Source organism: Dipteris shenzhenensis, chromosome 3 (assembly GCF_047967505.1).
Source record: "Dipteris shenzhenensis isolate YYH24624 ecotype China chromosome 3, Dip_SZ_1.0, whole genome shotgun sequence".
Taxonomy (NCBI): domain Eukaryota; kingdom Viridiplantae; phylum Streptophyta; class Polypodiopsida; order Gleicheniales; family Dipteridaceae; genus Dipteris; species Dipteris shenzhenensis.
This window is the reverse complement of record NC_141598.1, coordinates 34,374,098-34,394,631: the sequence shown is the minus strand read 5'-3', so window position 1 is coordinate 34,394,631 and position 20,534 is coordinate 34,374,098. Positions and strand designations below refer to the sequence as shown.

At 45.3% G+C, this 20,534-nt stretch overlaps 1 protein-coding gene across 1 annotated transcript in view; it reads right to left on the bottom strand.

Annotated features, from left to right (window-relative positions):
• LOC147903700 (putative protein phosphatase 2C 59) overlaps nucleotides 1-20,534 on the bottom strand; it is a 55,476-nt gene that overhangs the window by 23,841 nt on the left and 11,101 nt on the right. The window contains exons 3-5 of the mRNA XM_087372559.1: nucleotides 6,432-6,559; nucleotides 6,238-6,336; nucleotides 5,921-6,079 (exon numbers count right to left, since the gene is read on the bottom strand). Coding sequence (XP_087228685.1) covers nucleotides 5,921-6,079; nucleotides 6,238-6,336; nucleotides 6,432-6,559 — 386 coding nt within the window. The remainder of the gene's footprint in view (nucleotides 1-5,920; nucleotides 6,080-6,237; nucleotides 6,337-6,431; nucleotides 6,560-20,534) is intronic.

Here is a 20,534-nt window from a genome sequence, read left to right as displayed (position 1 = left end):
ATACAACAAATCCCAATTTCACAGCCATATAGGCATAACCTGAAATACTCACATCCACTAAAACAATACTCTTTTCCTATACTAGGGAAATATCTGCAACCTTCAAAGTAAATGCAACTTTAGAATACCACAAATACCAAATAAACTGCAACCCCAAATAACTGCACCCAAAAAAAAAAAAAAAACTTGGGAAGGAAGGATGGAAGCCCCCTAGTCAAATCTCTTGTAATTTGATCGTCACATGAGGCTAGGCGATGCCTGTAAAAGAAGCACAGTCCAAGCTGCTGAATCATGAATCTGAAAAATTGTTGGAGACAAGGATACGCTTCAGCAACTGCCTATGCACTGACGTCGACCCACGTCAAGCTCCACCAACTCCCTCGCCGACCAACTTTGAAACCAAAACATAATACCACATGCGAAGCCTAAGTTAGTCGCCTTCCTTATCTTCCACAATCCAACAGATTGGCATGGTTCCGAAACATGATCTTCCAAGGAATTAAAACAGAAAAATGCTGGAAGGTGCCTCTGAACGACTACTCTTAATATATTGTCGACCCACAACCAAACAAGCGTAGTAGAAGTGTCCAACGCTTGGCCCGAAATGACGTACGTGCTACACAAGGTGACATTCCCTCGGTGCCTAACTCCTTTTTCAAGTAAGGTAGAACTTGACTACTCTCATATAGAACTTGACCCAGTCTACCATGCTGTTAGAAATGCACCAACAGAGGGTACGCACAGCAGAAGACTGATAGAATAGCCCAAGAGCTCACATTGTGTGTGTGGGGAGTGAAATCACAAACTTCTTAAACTTATGTGCATGGAATAGATGTGTAGACTCATCAATGGACTATTCCAGCCAGATACAGAAGCTACCAAAAGAATATATATTTCCGTTCAAAGCTATGGACACAATACAAAAGAGAGAGAGATCCAGAGTCCCACCAGAGCGTGGTCCTTTGATCTTATCACCATGTACTTCTACTATCTGCCGGATATCTCTAGACTTGAGCCCGCATGCTCCACCTCGAGCGTATGTAGACTCTCTGTCCAAATCTCAGCTCCTTGCTGCCTAGAAGACAGCCAAAGTCCCAGCCCTTTGTGAGCTCAGTCTGCAGCTCTTCTTGATCTCCTCTGCCTCCTGGATGTAGGCCTGAGCGAGTGTGCTGCTGCTCCCAAGTGTGCTGGCTGCTGGATGTATTATGAGGCCTAGGGCTTCTCCCTTTATAGGCCCCAAGGGCCACTTGAAAATAGCAGAGTAGTCAGCTCAGTCTGTCCAAAACCGACCTGGTTAGCTGCCCCTACCAGCCCACAACCAGGGCCCTATATAAGGGCTTTCACTTGCCCTTCCAGGCCTGCTGGTTCTGCATTCTTTCCAGGGCATAAAGCCCTCCATATTACGTGGGGTCAGCCCCCCTTGGCCCTGCCATTTCTAGGCTTGGTAGGCTGGCTCTGACAAGCCCTACCAGCTCCAATACTGGCCAACCAAGCCTGCTGGCTCCCTCTGCTTGCTGTGCCTCTCCAGGGCCTGTTGCAGCCTATCAGTCTGCCCACAGCCCATGCTAGTCAGCTTGCCATCAAGGTGCCTATGAACTCTGTTATCCCCGCCATCTGATGCTGCTCTCAATCTGCCTCTGACAGGCCAGATCCAGGCTGATTGTCCATCGCCATTTCTCTGTCCAAGACTCCATTTATTGCAACCACCATGGCTCCTCCAGGTAGCTTCCTTTTCTTTCTCTGATCTGGCAGCCATAGTGCTGCCCATGTGGCCTTCTCTCAGAACCTAGGCCCACCTCCCATGCTCTCCTCATATGGGGGCTTACAGATGGGGAGGTGACCTTTCCAACACCCCCTCTCACCGACACATCTAGGCCCAATGCCAACACGTCGATGACGTTGCCGCAGCTGTTCCCATGATGGAACCCTCTGGAACAATTCGGTGTCGATTTCGGTTATTGGCTTTTCAACCAATGGCTCTTGTTCCTCCACGTCTGGTCCTATACAAGCAAACCATCCTGGCACACAAGTCCTTCCACGGTACCACCCATTGGCACCACCACCTTCACCATCTCGAGAAATGAAATCCCAAGAATATCTCCACATAACCTGGACCACAAACTCTCACTGAGCTCTCAAGCATGTACTCTTCTGGCTTCAGCACACCTTGTCCATCACCTTCCAGCAATCTGTGTCCGAGATTTGAAGAAGCACCCACACTTCCCCTTTGCCTTCGAAGAAGGCCCGTTCCTTCCAATCTCGCATTACTTGAGACATATGAAGAGCAAATTCTCTCCATAGCATGCTATAAAGGCTTAAGTCAAGAACATCAAGTACATACCAGATTGACGTACCGCCTGTGTGCTTGCTCTGAAAGCAAATCATGCACCTCATCGAGGCACATACCAATAACTTGAGCAATCCTATACTCTCCACTTCTGAATTACAGCAACCATCTGAACATGAAACCCTACGGAACTCCATGGAATCCACCCTCGTGTCAGTATCAACAACCACGCACCTGGAAGATTCCAAGCACTCCATGCTGTTCTTCATCTTCACATCCTCCAACTTTGCCTCCGACCCCATTGTCAGTTTCCACAGTTTCCGAGCCACTAAATTACTCCGGATCTTCATCTTCCAGATAGGGTAATTTGTCCCATCCAGTTTCCCAGACTCTCCTAAGTTAGGGATGGTGAAAGAAAGAAATCTAGGGGAGGAGGAAGGGAGAGAAGTGGCTGAAGAGGCTTCTGAAATCGACATCTCTGCTGCTAAACCACACAGCAAAATCAAACAAACTCAACCTTCTGTAGACCAGAACTCCGTATGCATCTATGACTCAACCTGCGTCACCCTCCTTCTCGCAAGGGCACTGTCCTCCAATTGTGGAAGTCGATTCCCAAGAGCTTCTGAATCAGGGTCGCCCTTCAGCAAAGTCCGCTCCCACACTAGTGAGCCTCCTACTTGGGCTTTGATACCATGTTAGAAATGGACCAACAGAGGTACGCACAGCAGAAGACTAATAGAATAGCGCAGGAGCTCACACAATGTGTGTGGGGAGTGGAATCACAAACTTCTTAAACTTCCATTGCCGTCCAAAGCTATGGACACAATACAAAAGAGAGAGAGAGATCCAAAGTCCCACCAGAGCATGGTCCTTTGATCTTACCACCACGTACTTCTCCTATCTGCCGGATATCTCTAGACTTGAGCCTGCGTGCTCCACCTCGAGCGTATGTAGACTCTCTGTCCAAATCTCAGCTCCTTGCTGCCCTAAAAGTTAGCAAAGTCCCAGCCCTCTGTGAGCTCAGTCTGCAGCTCTTCTTGATCTCCTCTGCCTCCTAGATGTACGCCTGAGGCAGCGTGTGCTGCTGCTCCCAAGTGTGCTGGCTGCTGGATGTATTATGAGGTCCAGCGCCTTTCCTTTTATATGCCCCAAGGGCCACTTGAAAAAAGCTGACTGGTCAGCCCCTTGCTGGCCGACTCAGTCTGTCCAAAACTGACCTGGCTGGCTGCCCCTACCAGCCCAACCAGGGCCCTATATAAGGGCTTTCACTTGCAATTCCAGGCCTGCTGGTTCTGCATTTGTTCCAGGGCATAAAGCCCTCCATATTATGTGGGGTCATCCCCCCTTGGCCCTGCTCTTCTAGGCTTGGTAGGCTGGCTCTGACCAGCCCTACCAGCCCCAATACTGGCCGACCAAGCCTGCTGGCTCCCTCTGCTTGCTGTGCCATCTCCAGGGCCTGTTGCAGCCTATCAGCCTGCCCACAGCCCATGCTAGTCAGCATGCCATCAGGGTGCCTATGAACTCTGGTATCCCAGCCATCTGATGCTGCTCTAAATCTGCCTCTGACAGGCCAGATCCAGGCTGATTGTCCATCGCCATTTCTCTGTCCACAGACTCCATTTATTGCAGCCATCATGGCTCCTCCAGGTACCTTCCTTTCCTTTCTCTAATCTCTGCCCCCATGGCAGCCATAGTGCTGCCCACGTGGCCTTCTCTCAGAACCTAGGTCCACCCCCCCCCCCATGCTCTCCTCATATGGGGGCTTACAGATGGGGAGGTAACCTTTCCAACACATGTGTCATTCAACATAACGTTGTCCTCAGATTCTTTGCCCGCCTCTCTGTTCAGCACAGAATCTTGCCAAGAATCAAATTAAAGCACGGCGGTTTTGACAAGCGATGACTCTATTCCGAATCTATTGCACAGCCATGGGATCTAGACGATCTCTATCTGCCTGGCGCTCTGATACCAAATGGAACATATACAAACACAAAAATTGCTTCACTTTTGATGATCACAGGTGATTTGTGTTAGTATAAGCTCCCAACGATGTTCTGCTAAGACTCATGTCATGATTCATACGTTGACTTCTAAAGTTCTTTTCTGCAAAACCCCCAAACTCCCTAGATGGGCCTAGATTGCCTCATGTCCATTTTGTAAGGCCACACTTAGATGTTCCTTGACCCACCTAGTCGACCCACTTAGTCATGGTAATCACCCTCACCGCTTACATTGGCATTAAATCCCTTTGACCATATACACAACGCGCAATGCAGATTATTTACAATTGTTGGTCCTCTAAAGGGAAAATGCCAACTGACCCTTCCAAGGTCCTGTTATCTCAACTTGAACATAACACACACCCTTTTGTATCAGGTTTCCCCATTGTTTTGAGCAATCTTTAATGCATGATCTACTGTTCTACTCGACTATTGCACTGTTCAAGGATCGAGTCTATGTCTATCTCTCTACACACACTTGTGTACACATTAAGGAAAAGAGAGATTTGAATAAGCCATGTGGATTTCTGAGCAAATGTTTACACAATCTTCTGCTGCAGGGAGTGTTAGAACTTAGCAGGCTGTGCAAAGCAACCTACCTCTGTTTTTCAACAGTCATACACAAGAGCATGGGTTTGTCCTGCTCAGAAATGTAATACCTTGAATCAAACCTTTCCTCACTCTATTGTCTATCCTCAAAAGTTTGAAGAGCTAGTGACGCTAGGATCCTATTCAGCCTAAAATGTGTATGGTTTTGCTTTGGTGAATTCTCAGCTTGCTTTTGTTCCCCAGAAATTCTTTCCCTCCTCCTGCATTTTTGTTCTCCTTACAGTAGTCTCTTCCCACACTTAGTTCCAAAGGGCCTTCACTTTTAACTGTTACCAAATTTGATTCATGAGTAATTGGCCTTCATAGAAAGATGATAAGGAAATGATTCACAACTACTACATTCATAAACAATCTTTGTGCTTGCTCGTAATGTTAAGTGTGCCGACCTAATAGAGTCTGAAGTTGCTATTCTTTGAGACAGATGGACATGTTTTTCCAGAGATAGCATCTTAACTCCAACATTGAAGTTCTGGGGAGAGTTTTATAATTCAGGACTGTTATATATCAACTTAGATGCAGCTTGTTTATGATAAGAGTTGATTTTATTAAATCTTGGCACACATGCATGTAGCAGAACTTGTATGAATAGAGTAACTTGTTTTCAAAGCATATGTACAGCTGCACTTCCTGGTCTGAAAGGTCGAGCTTGATGAGCTGTGCTTAAATGAGTGGTAGGATATCACAACAGTAAGCAGGAATTACTCATCTGCTGCTCAACTCACCTAAAATGGAAGATAGACCAATAAGTTTACTTAGATTCAGTAGGCCAGACAAGGTAGAACCTACATAAGAATAGAATTCACTAGATGCTTTGAAAATATGTGTAAATGTTACTTCTCTAAGATCAGTCTCCAACAATACTAAGGAAAAAAAAAAAAACAAGATTCAAACTTAAGCTTTAAATACAAAGCTGTAAATACGCACACAATTTTGTATGCTCACCATTTGATCTCCAACTCAAAAGAAAAGTATGTTTCAGAACAAAATAAGGCAATAGTTTTGGCAGAGTCAAATGTCCACTAACCTTCGCCAGCCCGTGATATCACAGCCCTTGAATCCCCTACATTAGCCACAAGCAGACGATCTCCCACTAAGATAGCTGTTGAAGCAGTTGATCCAGCATCACGATTCAGATTTGTTTCAGATTCCAGATACTCAGAGTCAGTCTGCTTGAAAGTCTCTTCTGTGGTAAAATATTACAAGATACAGTTAGAGATCAAAAACATAAAGTTGATTCTCTTCCATAATAAATATATTGTATCGTACAATATACTGTCAAAAGCATAGCTAGGAAATGGCACAATCCTGGAATGTGATCTACAATCACTGAGAAAAACAAACCTATAGCAGTGTGTGTATCACTGACAAACTTGGGATGCTTAATCAGGTTTGCAAACAGGTTCTGCTTCACATATTTTGCTGCTTCAGCCCCAGCATGTCCTGCTTAGACAGTCAATCTTATCGACCATTCCAAGAAAAAGAAAAAGAGGAACGATCGAACTTGTGGCTGCAAGAGTTCTGGAGCAAATCCTTACCATCAAAGACGCCAAACAACCCGACAACCTGACCATCAACTTCTGAGATCTTAGCATATACAAAATCTTCCATGGAGCCTCTCAGCCCACGCAAACTTGCGTAGCCAAAGCTGATTTTCCCATCATCACTGGCACCAAATATCCAACAGAACCGTCAAAGCAAGCAATATTCAGAGAGCAGTTGTCTACAACAATCAAAAACGTAGCAAAACAAAAGTATACCAGAAGCACACTTGGACCTTCAAATAGGATTCCAAGAATGAACCAAAACCAAGCAAGCAATATTCAGAGAGCAAGCAACAGAACTGTCAAAGCAAGCAATATTCAGAGAGCAGTTGTCTACAACAATAAAAAACGTAGCAAAACAAAAGTAAACCAGAAGCACACTCGGACCTTCAAATAGGATTCCAAGAATGAACCAAAACCAAGCAAACAAATCACCATTCCTATTTGTTGTCCCCATACAGTCAAAAAATGGCGTAGCTTTCCTACACCTTATGTTACCACAATTCATCAAATAAAACAACAATTGATGAGTTGATATTAATCGTGCAATTCATAGAATGCAAAAAGCTTGTGTGCTCCTGGGGGCTAATCAACGACTTATATACGCCGTACGTACAATGTTTAGCTGATAAGCATTGAATTCAGAAAAATAAGAGGAGAGGAATCAGATATATACACAACACAAACAGTTTACGCAATTGGTGCATTTTGGGCTGTACTAACCACAGAAATGCAAAGAAAAGTCAGAATCATATATAGTGCGCGTGCACGCACACACACACATATAACTAGTTATATATCAACTCGAGAACATGCCCCAACACATGCTCTAATAACAAAACGAACAGTGCAGTTTAAGCTTCATGACAGCCCCCAAGGCTTAAAACCATAAACTCCATCATACATAACCGAGCCTGGCTACCACCACATCCCCACTGCAATCATCAGGACCCAACGGTGGCTGTAGACCCATAGTTAAACATGTGCTCTCACAAATCCACATCCACAAACCCACACACATTTAAACATCCATTCATACAGAGGCCTTTGAACTAAGTCTCTGTCAGAACTCTGGAGGCAAAGGTCTGACTCAGCAGTGATGCAGCAAGAATCCTAGGGCAGCAAGATCTAATAAAATACAGCAGAAAAACCTTTATTCAAAGCTTCAATTGCTACATATTCCTTCATGTCTTAAGCTGTAATTGGTCCTATCAGCTTGTTATGTAAGAGCCCGGAGAGCCCTATGTTTGAGAGGATAAGTCCAATTTGTTAGGTAATAAGTCCTCAGACTGGAACACTGAACTTAATCAGTTTTGGCTTAGTTTTAAGTGGCAAGTTATTGTACAAGAATTTCCCTCCAGATTTGTATTAGTCTACTCAAAAAATGGCCTATTTGTCGGTGTGGTTGACTACGACTCTAGCACCTTAGTCTACTAGCATGCTAACATTGCTCTAATGAGGCTATACATTGCTTAATCTAACAGGCCCAAGTTGGCAGCCTCAATAAAACAAAATAGTGTCAAGTAGCAATAGGAGGGGATCTAGGGAGTGCTAGAACAACTTTGGCCTTAGCACACACATCAGTATCCATTCTGAACAATTGCTATACAAGGCAATGCAATATATATAAGCTTCCTTACACTCATCCTTCTATTTTTCTGAACAATGTCTTCATCCTAGATAGGACCACACAAGAAGTGGTCAACCAGTTTAGCCACCTCAGATATTTGTAGGAAACTTTTTTGAGGGAGAAACACCCCTCACTTGGAGTATCGATATGTTGGAATGGTCACCTCCGCATCTGTAAGCCCCCATATGAGCAAAGCATGGGGGAGGGAGGCCTAGGGCAGAAGATGCCTAGAGAAGAGAGAGGGACGGGGCTGCCACATGGGCAGCACCTCACAGCGAATAGAGGAGGATCCCTATAGGAACAGTACGGGACAGCAGCGTCTCTAAGTACGGATGATGACGCGTGGCTTGTCATGACAAGAGAAATGATTATTTAGTTAATTAATAGTCATTAGAACCTTATTATTGTTAGGCGCCAATTTGATGGTGCGGTTATATGTTTGTATTTATGATCGATCAAGCAGTGTAAATAGTACCGCCAAAACTATGTAACATTGGCCAATGATTAGTAATAAAGATGTGCACACACGTGTCTAGGTCCTAAGGGCAATAGGAAAGGGAAAGGGTGCATTAGAGTGCATTGAATGGTAGGTACATGGATCATAGGATAAGGGTAGGTGTAAATGGGAAGATGGAACTTGAGTGATCTCAAGGGACATTAATGAAAGGGTATCACCCTTTCATTGGAAATCTCACGTAGCATTCTCTCTACCACATTGCATTCATCCGTCATCTCTCTCCCACCTTGCATGTAGGTCGAAAAAGAAACAAGTACTCTCACGAGGGCGCTCTTCCCCATTGGAGGGCCAATCGACATTCAAATTCTGCATGAATTGCACACATTTGCATTTTCGAAAAGTGTGGATCTTCACATTTGGTATCAGAGCGGTGACCAGCGACAGTTGCGGACGACGGAAGTCGCAAGAGAAGTTGCAGAAGAGGATCACGACTGACCGATCTCCGAGGTTCTCAGACAAGGGATTTTTCTGAAATTTCTGGTCTTGAACGATGAACGGGGTGTCCTCACGAGGTGAATTGCCCCCCCCCCCCCCCCCCCAGCAAGATCTAATAAAATACAGCAGAAAAACCTTTATTCAAAGCTGCAATTGCTACATATTCCTTCATGTCTTAAGCTGTAATTGGTCCTATCAGCTTGTTATGTAAGAGCCCGGAGAGCCCTATGTTTGGGACGATAAGTCCAATTTGTAAGGTAATAAGTCCTCAGACTGGAACACTAAACTTAATCAGTTTTGGCTTAGTTTTAAGTGGCAAACTATTGTACAAGAATTTCCCTCCAGATTGAAGGTGAAGGAAAAAAAGAAGAAGTACAAGAGGGAGAGGGTGAGAGAGAGGAGAGACACTCAAGATGCGGGTGTGAAGTGATGAGCCACACCACAAACTCTTAAGTTTTATTAGGATTAGGTTTTCCCCCTATGACTGTCTTAAGACAGTCATAGGTGTCATATCTTTAATAAAGGGGTGGCAATGTGCCTTTACCCCAACAACCTCCCACCTAAAGGCCAATATGCCTAAAGGGGAGAAAATAATAAAAATTACAGCAATATACAGTTACTGTATACAAGACCATAAAATAAGAGTGGTCTCATCCTAATCCCATGATGTGGCGGCAATGTGCAAACCGCTCTGTAGGCAAGCTCTTAGTGAGCAAATCTGCAGGATTGTCATCAGTATGCACTTTCACAAGCTCAAGTCGCTTGTCTTCCAGTACCTCCCTGATGAAATGATATTTCACATCTATGTGCTTGGTCTTTTGATGAAAGACCGGATTCTTTGCCAACATGATAGCACTCTGACTATCACAATGCAAAACTGGCATATCTCCTATAATGCCCAAATCTCCCACCAGCCGAGTAAGCCATATTGCTTCCTTGCAAGCCTCAGTGGCTTCAGTAGTTGACACAGCAACGCATTTTTGCAACCGAGACACCCATGATATAGCACCTCCTGCAAATGTGAAGATATAGCCGGTAGTAGATTTCCGGTTATCTGCATTCCCTGCATAGTCTGAATCTGTAAAACCATGCACCAATGCATCCTGCCTACCATAGCATATGCACAAGTCTTTGGTACCCTTGAGATACCTAAAGACACCTTTCACTGCTTCCCAGTGCCGCTTGCCTGGATTTGCCATATACCTGCTGATGACTCCCACCGCAAAAGCAATATCCGGACGAGTGGCAACCATGGCATACATCAAGGAACCAACTGCAGATGCATACGGAACCTTGGCCATTTCAGCCTTATCATCATCTGATCTGGGGCTGTCCTTACTGCTGAGTTTTAAATGTGGAGGCAACGGGGTACTAATAGACTTCCCCCCCTCCATTTTAAACCTCTGCAGTACTTTGTCAATGTACTCCTTCTGTGACAGAAACAAAAGTCCCTTGGACCTGTCACGAGTAATCCGCATGCCAAGAATATGGTTTGCATCACCCAAGTCTTTCATGTCAAAAGACTTATGCAGTTGTTTCTTCAAAGCACTAATCTCATGCTGAGATTTACTGGCAATCAGCATGTCATCCACATATAGAATGAGTAGCATCAAACTGCCATCCTTTGCCCGTTTGGTGTACAAGCAATGATCGGTCTCACACCTATGATACCCTTGGGACTGCATGAAGGCATCAAACTTCTTGTACCATTCTCTTGGTGCCTGCTTGAGTCCATACAAGCTCCTTTTGAGCTTACACACAAGCTGCTCTTTCCCTTTAACAGCATATCCCTCTGGCTGACTCATGTAGATCTCATCATGGAGATCTCCGTGAAGAAAAGCAGTTTTCACATCCATCTGACATAAATCCATGTCCTCATGAGCAACAAGAGCTAACACTGCTCTCAAAGTAGTCATCTTGACGACAGGGGAAAAGATCTCATCAAAGTCAATGCCCTTCTCCTGCTTAAATCCCTTGGCAACCAATCTGGCCTTATACCTCGGTAAAGCATTTGAATCCACTTTGACTTTGTAAACCCACTTGCATGGCAAAACCTTTCTGCCTGCAGGTAGCTGCACCAAGTCCCATGTATCATTTTGAAGTAAGGAGTCCATTTCTGACTGCATGGCTTGCTCCCACTTCCTTTTCTCTGTTCTTCCCATAGCTTCCTTGAAGCTGGAAGGCTCACCACAATCTGTCAGCATGATAAAATCAGCCACAATATTGGCTCCTGGAACAAACCTGGCAGGAGGCCGTTGTACACGGGTGCTCCTCCTAACAAAATGTTCCGGATTAGGCTGCTGTTCAGCCTGTTCGTCATGCATGACGGGTGGCTGTACCACCATATCTGACTGTTCTACAGCCCTATCTGCTGGCATATCCAGTGGTGCATCATTGGCAAAATTATCTGGCTGATTTTCAGCCTGTATACCCTCTTGAACAGGGTTATCTGCAGCAGCCTGCTGCTGCATATAAATGGGCATTCTTTGCTGTCCAACATCATCATAAATAACCCTCCTGTATTCCACAGGTTGTACGGGTTCCTTGTGTACACTATCCTCTTTAAAGATGACATCATTGCTGCGTATAATCTTCCGTTTAACGGGATCCCATAACCTGTACCCCATTTCACCTTCGTCACCATAACCCATAAAGATGCATCTGAAAAACTTTGGCTCCAGTTTGGTGCGCAGTTCTTTGCGTATATGAGCAAAGCACTCGCAGCCAAACGCACGTAAGTGCTTATATGAAGGTGGCTTGCCAGACCACACCTCCTCTGGCACTTTCAACTCCAAAGCCTTGTTTAGCGACCTGTTAATAATGTGAACTGCTGTTTGCACGGCTTCTGCCCAAAAGCCATGGGGCAATGCAGCATAAGACAACATACATCGAACCTTCTCCTGAATAGTTCGATTCATCCGCTCACTTACACCATTTTGAGATGCATTATGAGGGGCTGTGAGTTCCTGTTTGATGCCCTTAGATTCGCAAAACTGCACAAAAGCATGTGACACATACTCACCCCCATTATCGGATCTGAGGCATTTCAGCCTGCGACCTGTCCGATTCTCAACCTGAGCGACAAACTTCTTGAAAGCATCTAAGGCATCGCTTTTATGCTTCAAGAAATAGACCCACACTTTACGTGTGGCATCATCAATAAAAGTAATAAAATACTTTGCACCCCCTAGTGATAACTGTGGCATCTCACACAAATCAGTGTGCACTAGATCAAGCGGTGCTCTATTCTGGGGAGTTCTCCTCTTATGAGGAGTCACAGAATGCTTGCCAAATATGCAATGATCACAAGTAGGCAAATCTGAAAAAGAAAGAGACGGCAGATAACCCAAACGTGATAGTTCTTGCATTCCTTTAACGGACATGTGTCCCAACCGGCTATGCCACAATGAAATCTTTGGCAGCTCGGTTATGGCAACAACATGATTACCTACACTGGAAACATAAAGAGGGTACAAGGTATCACTCTTATAACCCTCAGCCACTACAACCTGGCCATCAGTAATCACCCATTTGGAATCCCCAAATGTGGTGTGGTAACCACTGTCATCCAACAAGCCAGTGCTAATCAGATTTTTCTTGATTTGCGGCACATGGCGAACACCATCAAGCATAAATGACCGTCCATCAGGGAATACTATCTGTATACTGCCAATCCCTGCAATCTGACATGCATAGTTGTTCCCAAGGTGAACAACTCCATGAGTACCTGTGTAAGAAGTAAACCACTCCCTATGAGGAGTAACATGAAAAGAAGCACCTGAATCCAAGAGCCAGGTGTGCATGTCATGGCCATCAATAACCAAAGTATGTGCAATTACAGCAGAAGAGCATAAAACATCATGTCTGTCACTGTCACTGTCCTCTGCTGCAACATTCACTGCATCCAAGTCATCTACCTTGGCCATGCCTTTGCCTTTGCTTCCATTGCCTGCATCCTTTGCCTCAGCCTTCTTGGCTTTCTGATCCCGTATAAACTTGAAGCACTTAGACTTCACATGTCCCTTCTTGCCACAATAAAAGCATTCAATATCCTTTTTGCCACGGGACTGACTGCAGGATTTGGACTTACTAGCAGATCTCCCCTTCTGCTGAGTCCTGCCTGAAACCGGCCTCTAATCACTCAGAGGGCAGTGGAACTAAACCTTTAATCACTTCAGCACTTATTTACAGCTCACAAAGCATATATCACAACCATTAACCATTGCATGATCACCATTTGGCATTTACCCATTTGTTCACAAACAAAACCACTGAAAAAGGGATGGAGGCTAGAATGCCCCTGCTCAACAGACATAGACAAGTGCACCCGATTGGCCCCAAACACCGTGGCGCCCCTTTCGGTATTTCTTTATATTTCACAGTGAAATGATTACAAGTTGCATCTGGGAGACCTTCCCTGCAACTGAGCACGCAGCCCCAATTCACTAAGCCTTCGCAAGGCTTTCAAGCATAGAACACCATCACATAAGTGCACTTAACCCATAGGCTCAACCCAAAGGCATTCTCTTTTCCGAGTGCAATTCCATTGGCTGTCCAGATGCAATCACACTGCACCCCAGCTGCACTCTCTTTGAGTGGTTTCCAGGTGGCATTCACAAAGCTTTTCAAAGCTCCAAAATAAAATCAGCAAAGTACCCAACCAAAGAATGACTCATGTAGCTCTGCCTGGGCACCTGCGAGCCAAGAAAGAGGCGGCACACGAGGCCAACCAATAGCTTATGGCAAAAAGAAATTGCAGTAGCAAAATCACAACTCACCAAGCCCTGAAAACTCGAACCAAGTCCTCAATCACCAAGAGGACATAGTAGCCAATGCCCAATTGCATTCTCAGCCAAAGAGGAGTGCAAAGGCATGAAGAAAGAGCATTTACAAGAGCCGACCAGCAAGAATTCCACTGAAAAATGCGAAAAGAAGCACTTCTGTCGCGAAGAAGTGGGAGTTCTTGGGCTCAAAAGAAGCGTGCTTCAGAGAGGAATGCATTGAGAAGGTTTTGGAGAAGTTTCATCGCCGGAAAGTCCTCCAAAACTGAGAAAAACCAGTCAACCAGCGCGTCGGACCACTCGAAATTCAACAGAAAGCTGTAGCTTTGCAAGAGGAGAGGCCCAGGAGGCGGTAGAAGAAAAAAGGTCCAGAAAAAGCCACTTTTGCAAATTCGACCAGCAAAAGAAGTGCTCAGCTCTGCCCGTTCTACCAAACGCACGGAGGGAAAAGCATATCACTACGAAGGGGAGGCAGAGGGGAAGCCATCGGGCCAAACGGAAGTCGAGGAATCCAAACGGGTGAGGAGTTATGAAGAAAAACGGAATTCAGCTGAAGGAGGCTGAAAAACCAGTCCAAAATCTCAACAAAGGGAGAAGATGAGAGAGAAAACCACACATGTGAAGTTTAGAAGGCCCAGGAAGGTCCAGGAATGGCAAAGGAGCATGTAGAAGGCACTAGAGCCACCTGGAACTCTAGGGGGGCCACTGAAGGTACATGGCCCTCTAGGGGGCCCATTAAAAATGCCACGTCATCATTTCCCAACAACCACTCTTTTAATTCCTTGGAATGCCTTTGGGCCTAGAGATTAATTACGCTTATGTGCTAGGCACCATGCCGCGTTTAATTACACATTATTAAGCCCACGCTTGGACTTTTAAAACCAAAGTTGTCACGGTCTTGTAGTACATTAAAGTACCTAGAATTTCACGCCCCCGTGACACCTGCCTCTTTCCTGTACCTGCAAAGCATTGGAAGACTTGCTGCCCGCATTATTTTTCATGCTCATCTCCTCCATAAGGAGAGAGCTCTCCACATCAGCATACATAAGAATGACATTTGAATTTGACAGGGTGGTCTTGAAAATGTCCCAACTCTCAGGAAGGGTACACAACAAGAAGGTAGCCTTGAACTCCTCATCAAGATTCAAACCCTGTGCAATCAGCTGTGTAAAGATGGCATTGAACTCACTCAAGTGTGAGGTCATAGTTGTACCTTCCTTCATGCGAAGATCAACCAGCTTCTTCAACCAATAAACCTTACTGGCTGAACTCTTTTGGGCATACAACTCTGCTAGCCTCTGCCATAGGCCATAAGAGGTCTTTTCAGCCTGAACATTGAACACAAGAGTATCAGAAATAGTAAGCATGATAGCTGCCCTTGCGAAAAAATCAAGCTCTTCCCATTCATCATCTGCCATGTCAGATGGCTTGACACCCTTCACCCTTATGGGCTTAGAAATCTTCTTTAGCAGAAGTACATTCAAACACTGTTCTGCCCATAATGCATAATTGTGTGCTCCTTCCAATTTCTTTATGTTCAGAATTGAAGAATCACTTCCCCCTGATGCCATATCAGATAAGGAAAGTACCTGAATCCCTGTAAGTCCAAAAATGACTGAATAAAGTTCTGATTTCTCAAAAAAAACCTGCTCTATCAAGAGCCAGAAGCACTCACAATAGTGCTGTTTTTTACTGTCAAAAGAATCTAGGAAAACAGTAAATTTCCCTCTAGTTACTGTACCTTCTGACACACTGTACCGTGCTCAAATAGGCATAAAACTGTAATTTAAGAATGCTGCAGCTGTTCCACAGGTGCTTTAACAGTGCATCATCATCTGATGAAGCATAAAGCACTGCTGTCCTGATCACTTCTCTCACCTCAGATGAGGTATTGCACCAAGAACAAACCTGGCAGGAGGCCGTTGTACACGGGTGCTCCTCCTAACAAAATGTTCCGGATTAGGCTGCTGTCCAGCCTGTTCGTCATGCATGACGGGTGGCTGTACCACCATATCTGGCTGTTCTACAGCCCCATTTGCTGGCATATTCAGTGGTGCATCATTGGCAAAATTATCTGGCTGATTTTCAGCCTGTATACCCTCTTGAACAAGGTTATCTGCAGCAGCCTGCTGCTGCATATAAATGGGCATTCTTTGCTGTCCAACATCATCATAAATAACCCTCCTGTATTCCACAGGTCGCACGGGTTCCTTGTGTACACTATCCTCTTTAAAGATGACATCATTGCTGCGTATAATCTTCCGTTTAACGGGATCCCATAACCTGTACCCCATTTCACCTTCGTCACCATAACCCATAAAGATGCATCTGATAGACTTTGGCTCCAGTTTGGTGCGTAGTTCTTTGCGTACATGAGCAAAGCACTCGCAGCTAAATACACGTAAGTGCTTATATGAGGGTGGCTTGCCAGACCACACCTCCTCTGGCACTTTCAACTCCAAAGCCTTGTTTGGCGACCTGTTAATAATGTGAACTGCTGTTTGCACGGCTTCTGCCCAAAAGCCATGGGGTAATGCAGCATAAGACAACATACATCGAACCTTTTCCTGAATAGTTCGATTCATCCGCTCACTTACACCATTTTGAGATGCATTATGAGGGGCTGTGAGTTCCTGTTTCATGCCCTTAGCTTCACAAAACTGTACAAAAGCATGTGACACATACCCCCATTATCGGATCTGAGGCATTTCAGCCTACGACCTGTCCGATTCTCCACCTGAGCGACAAACTTCTTGAAAGCATCTAAGGCATCGCTTTTATGCTTCAAGAAATAGACCCACACTTTGCGTGTGGCATCATCAATAAAAGTAATGAAATACTTTGCACCCCCTAGTGATAACTGTGGCATCTCACACAAATCAGTGTGCACTAGATCAAGCGGTGCTCTATTCTGGGGAGTTCTCCTCTTATGAGGAGTCATAGAATGCTTGCCAAAAATGCAATGATCACAAGTAGGCAAATCTGAAAAAGAAAGAGACGGCAGATAACCCAAACGTGACAGTTCTTGCATTCCTTTAACAGACATGTGTCCCAACCGGCTATGCCACAATGAAACCTTTGGCAGCTCGGTTATGGCAACAACATGATTACCCGCACTGGAAACATAAAGAGGGTACAAGGTATCACTCTTAAAACCCTCAGCCACTACACCCTGGCCATCAGTAATCACCCATTTGGAATCCCCAAATGTGGTGTGGTAACCACTGTCATCCAACAAGCCAGTGCTAATCAGATTTTTCTTGATTTGCGGCACATGGCGAACACCATCAAGCATAAATGACCGTCCATCAGGGAATACTATCTGTATACTGCCAATCCTTGCAATCTGACGTGCATAGTTGTTCCCAAGGTGAACAACTCCATGAGTACCTGTGTAGGAAGTAAACCACTCCCTATGAGGAGTAACATGAAAAGAAGCACCTGAATCCAAGAGCCAGGTGTGCATGTCATGGCCATCAATAACCAAGGTATGTGCAATTACAGCAGAAGAGCATAAAACATCATGTATGTCACTGTCACTATCCTCTGCTGCAACATTCACTGCATCCAAGTCATCTGCCTTGGCCTTGCCTTTGCCTTTACTTCCACTGCCTGCATCCTTTACTTCAGCCTTCTTGGCTTTCTGATCCCATATAAACTTGAAGCACTCAGACTTCACATGTCCCTTCTTGCCACAATAAAAGCATTCAATATCCTTTTTGCCACGAGACTGACTGCGGGATTTGGACTTACTAGCAGATCTCCCCTTCTGCTGAGTCCTGCCTCTTTCCTGTACCTGCAAAGCATTTGAAGACTTGCTGCCCGCATTATTCTTCCTGCTCATCTCCTCCATGAGAAGAGAGCTCTCTACATCAGCATATATAAGAGTGACATTCGAATTAGACAAGGTGGTCTTGAAAGTGTCCCAACTCTCAGGAAGGGTACACAACAAGAAAGTAGCCTTGAACTCCTCATCAAGGTTCAACCCCTGTGCAATCAACTGTGTGAAGATGGCATTGAACTCACTCAAGTGTGAGGTCATAGCTGTACCTTCCTTCATGCGAAAATCAACCAGCTTCTTCAACCAATACACCTTACTGGCTGAACTCTTTTGGGCATACAACTCTGCTAGCCTCTGCCATACACCATAAGAGGTCTTTTCAGCCTGAACATTGTACACAAGAGAATCACTGAGAGTAAGCATGATAGCAGCCCTCGCAGACAGATCTAGCTCCTCCCATTCATCATCTGACATCCCAGATGGCTTGACACCCTTCACCCTTATGGGCTTAGAAATCTTCTTACTTGGCATACACTGTTTTGTTCACTGAAAAAGAGGCTCCAGACACTTCAGCCTGTCACAAACCTGCAACAGAAAATGGGACAAATCCCAAGCAATCACCCTTCTGCCAAGGGGATAAAAGGCATCTGAAGGTCTCAGACAGTAACCCAAGTGCTCTCAAGCAAAATCTGGGCAAAAGCCCCTTGATCTGACACCTGAACCAAGTGAAGAACACCTCAACACTGAGGTAGCATACAAAATGTAGCGCTCTCCTGGCACTTTCACCTGACAATGCAATGCATAAACAGCCCTGTGTACACAATAACAACACAGATCCCAACGTACAGACACTGAAGAGAAAATCTTTTGAGCACTGTCAACGATGGACAGTTAGGGACCGAGTAAACTCGATGCGCCCTGGCCAAGCGTGGCTCAACTGAGATTTTCCAAGGTGTCGTACACAAAATGTGACCTGCAGAAATGTCACTGAATACACTGCGGAAACAAGACCAATGTGGGCTCCCTGGCTCCACACTGCCTCAAGGCATACACTGCATAAGCTTCCAGGCAAAAGCCCTTTGAAAATGTCACCCAAAAGCTGAGATTTTCACTCAGCAAAAGCATAAAAGTCCTCTGCAAGATCAAGGCATTACCTTCCCAAAACAAGATAACTGTGCAATCAACCACACACTGTGGTACTGGTCACCTCAAGCACGAGGGAGATGAAGGTACTTGCTGTACTTTCAAAAAACACAGTTTTGAGAACTGAAAATGATCCTGAATGAAGAGCAGAGTGCTCTTTCTCCTTCTCTTTTTCTCCCAAAAAGAAAAAAAAAAACCTGATGTACCTGCTGTACTTTTGTACCTGTGTACCTGCTGTACCGCTGCAGGGTACAGAAAGAAAAAAAAAATTCGAAAAACAAGCCTTCCTTGACGCAAATCTCTGACGCTGCTCCCAATCGAAAGAGGGCACCTTACTGTCGCAGTCTGTACGGCGGTCCGTACAGTACGGTCGTCGTACGGCTGTACGGACAACCGTACGCCCGTACGCGACTGTACGGCGAATGGGCTCGAAGCCCAGCTGATGCCCGCGCGCTCCCTGCGCCCACGCACGCGATGCCTAGATGCAGCCCACGCGTGCGCTGCTCGGCGCCGCCCTGCTGCAGCTGCCTGCGCTGCTTTTCGCGTCCTGCGCCGCCCTGCTGCAGCTGCCTGCGCTGCTTTTCGTTGCTGCCTGCGCTGCTTGCTCTATATCAAGGGGGCACAAGCCCCGAGGGAAGTAGAGGTAGAGGGAGCTGGTAGACAGGGGTAGGGAGGAAGTGAGGCTCTGATACCAGTTGAAGGGAGAAGTTAAGTGGGAGAGGTACAAGAGGGAGAGATTGAGAGAGAGAGAAGACTCCAAATGTGCGGGTGTAAAGTGATGAGCCACACCACAAACTCATAGGTTTTATTAGGATTAGGTTTTTCACCCTATGACTGTCTTAAGACAGTCATAGGTGTCATATCTTTAATAAAGGGGTGGCAATGTGCCTTTACCCCAACAATCTGAAGGTCTCAAACAGTAACCCAAGTGCTCTCAAGCAAAATCTGGGCAAAAGCCCCTTGATTTGACACCTGTACCAAGTGAAGAACACCTCAACACTAAGGTAGCATACAAAATGTAGCGCTCTCCTGGCACTTTCACCTGACAATGCAATGCATAAACAGCCCTGTGTACACAATAACAACACAAATCCCAACATACAGACACTGAAGAGAAAATCTTTTGAGCACTGTCAACGATGGACAGTTAGGGACCGAGTAAACTCGATGCGCCCTGGCCAAGCGTGGCTCAACTGAGATTTTAAAAAGGTGTCGTACACAAAATGTGACCTGCAAGAAATGTCACTGAGTACACTGCGGAAACAAGACTAATGTGGGCTCCTTGGCTCCACACTGCCTCAAGGCATACACTGCATAAGCTTCTAGGCAAAAGACCTTTGAAAATGTCACCCAAAAAAGCTGAGATTTGCACTCAGCAAAAGCATAAAAGCCCTCTGCAAAATCAAGGCATTACCTTCCCGAAACAAGATAACTGTGCAATCAACCACACACTGTGGTACTAGTCACCTCAAGCACGAGGGACACGAAGGTACTTGCTGTACTTTCAAAACACAGTTTTGAGAACTGCAAAAGATCCTGAATAAAGAGCAAAGTGCTCTCTCTCCTTTCCTCTTCCCAAAAAAAAAATGTACCTGCTGTACTTTTTGTATCTTTGTACTAGTGCAGGGTACCAAAGTACCTGCTGTACCTGTGCAGGGTTCAAATCCAAGAAGAGAAAAAAAAAATTTTTCGAAATGCAAATCTCTGATGAAGCTCCCTGACGCAGAAGTTCCTAACGCAGCCCTTGCCTCAGTCCGTACGGAGATCCGTACGGTACGGTCGACTGCTGTCCGTACAGTTGTACGGACAA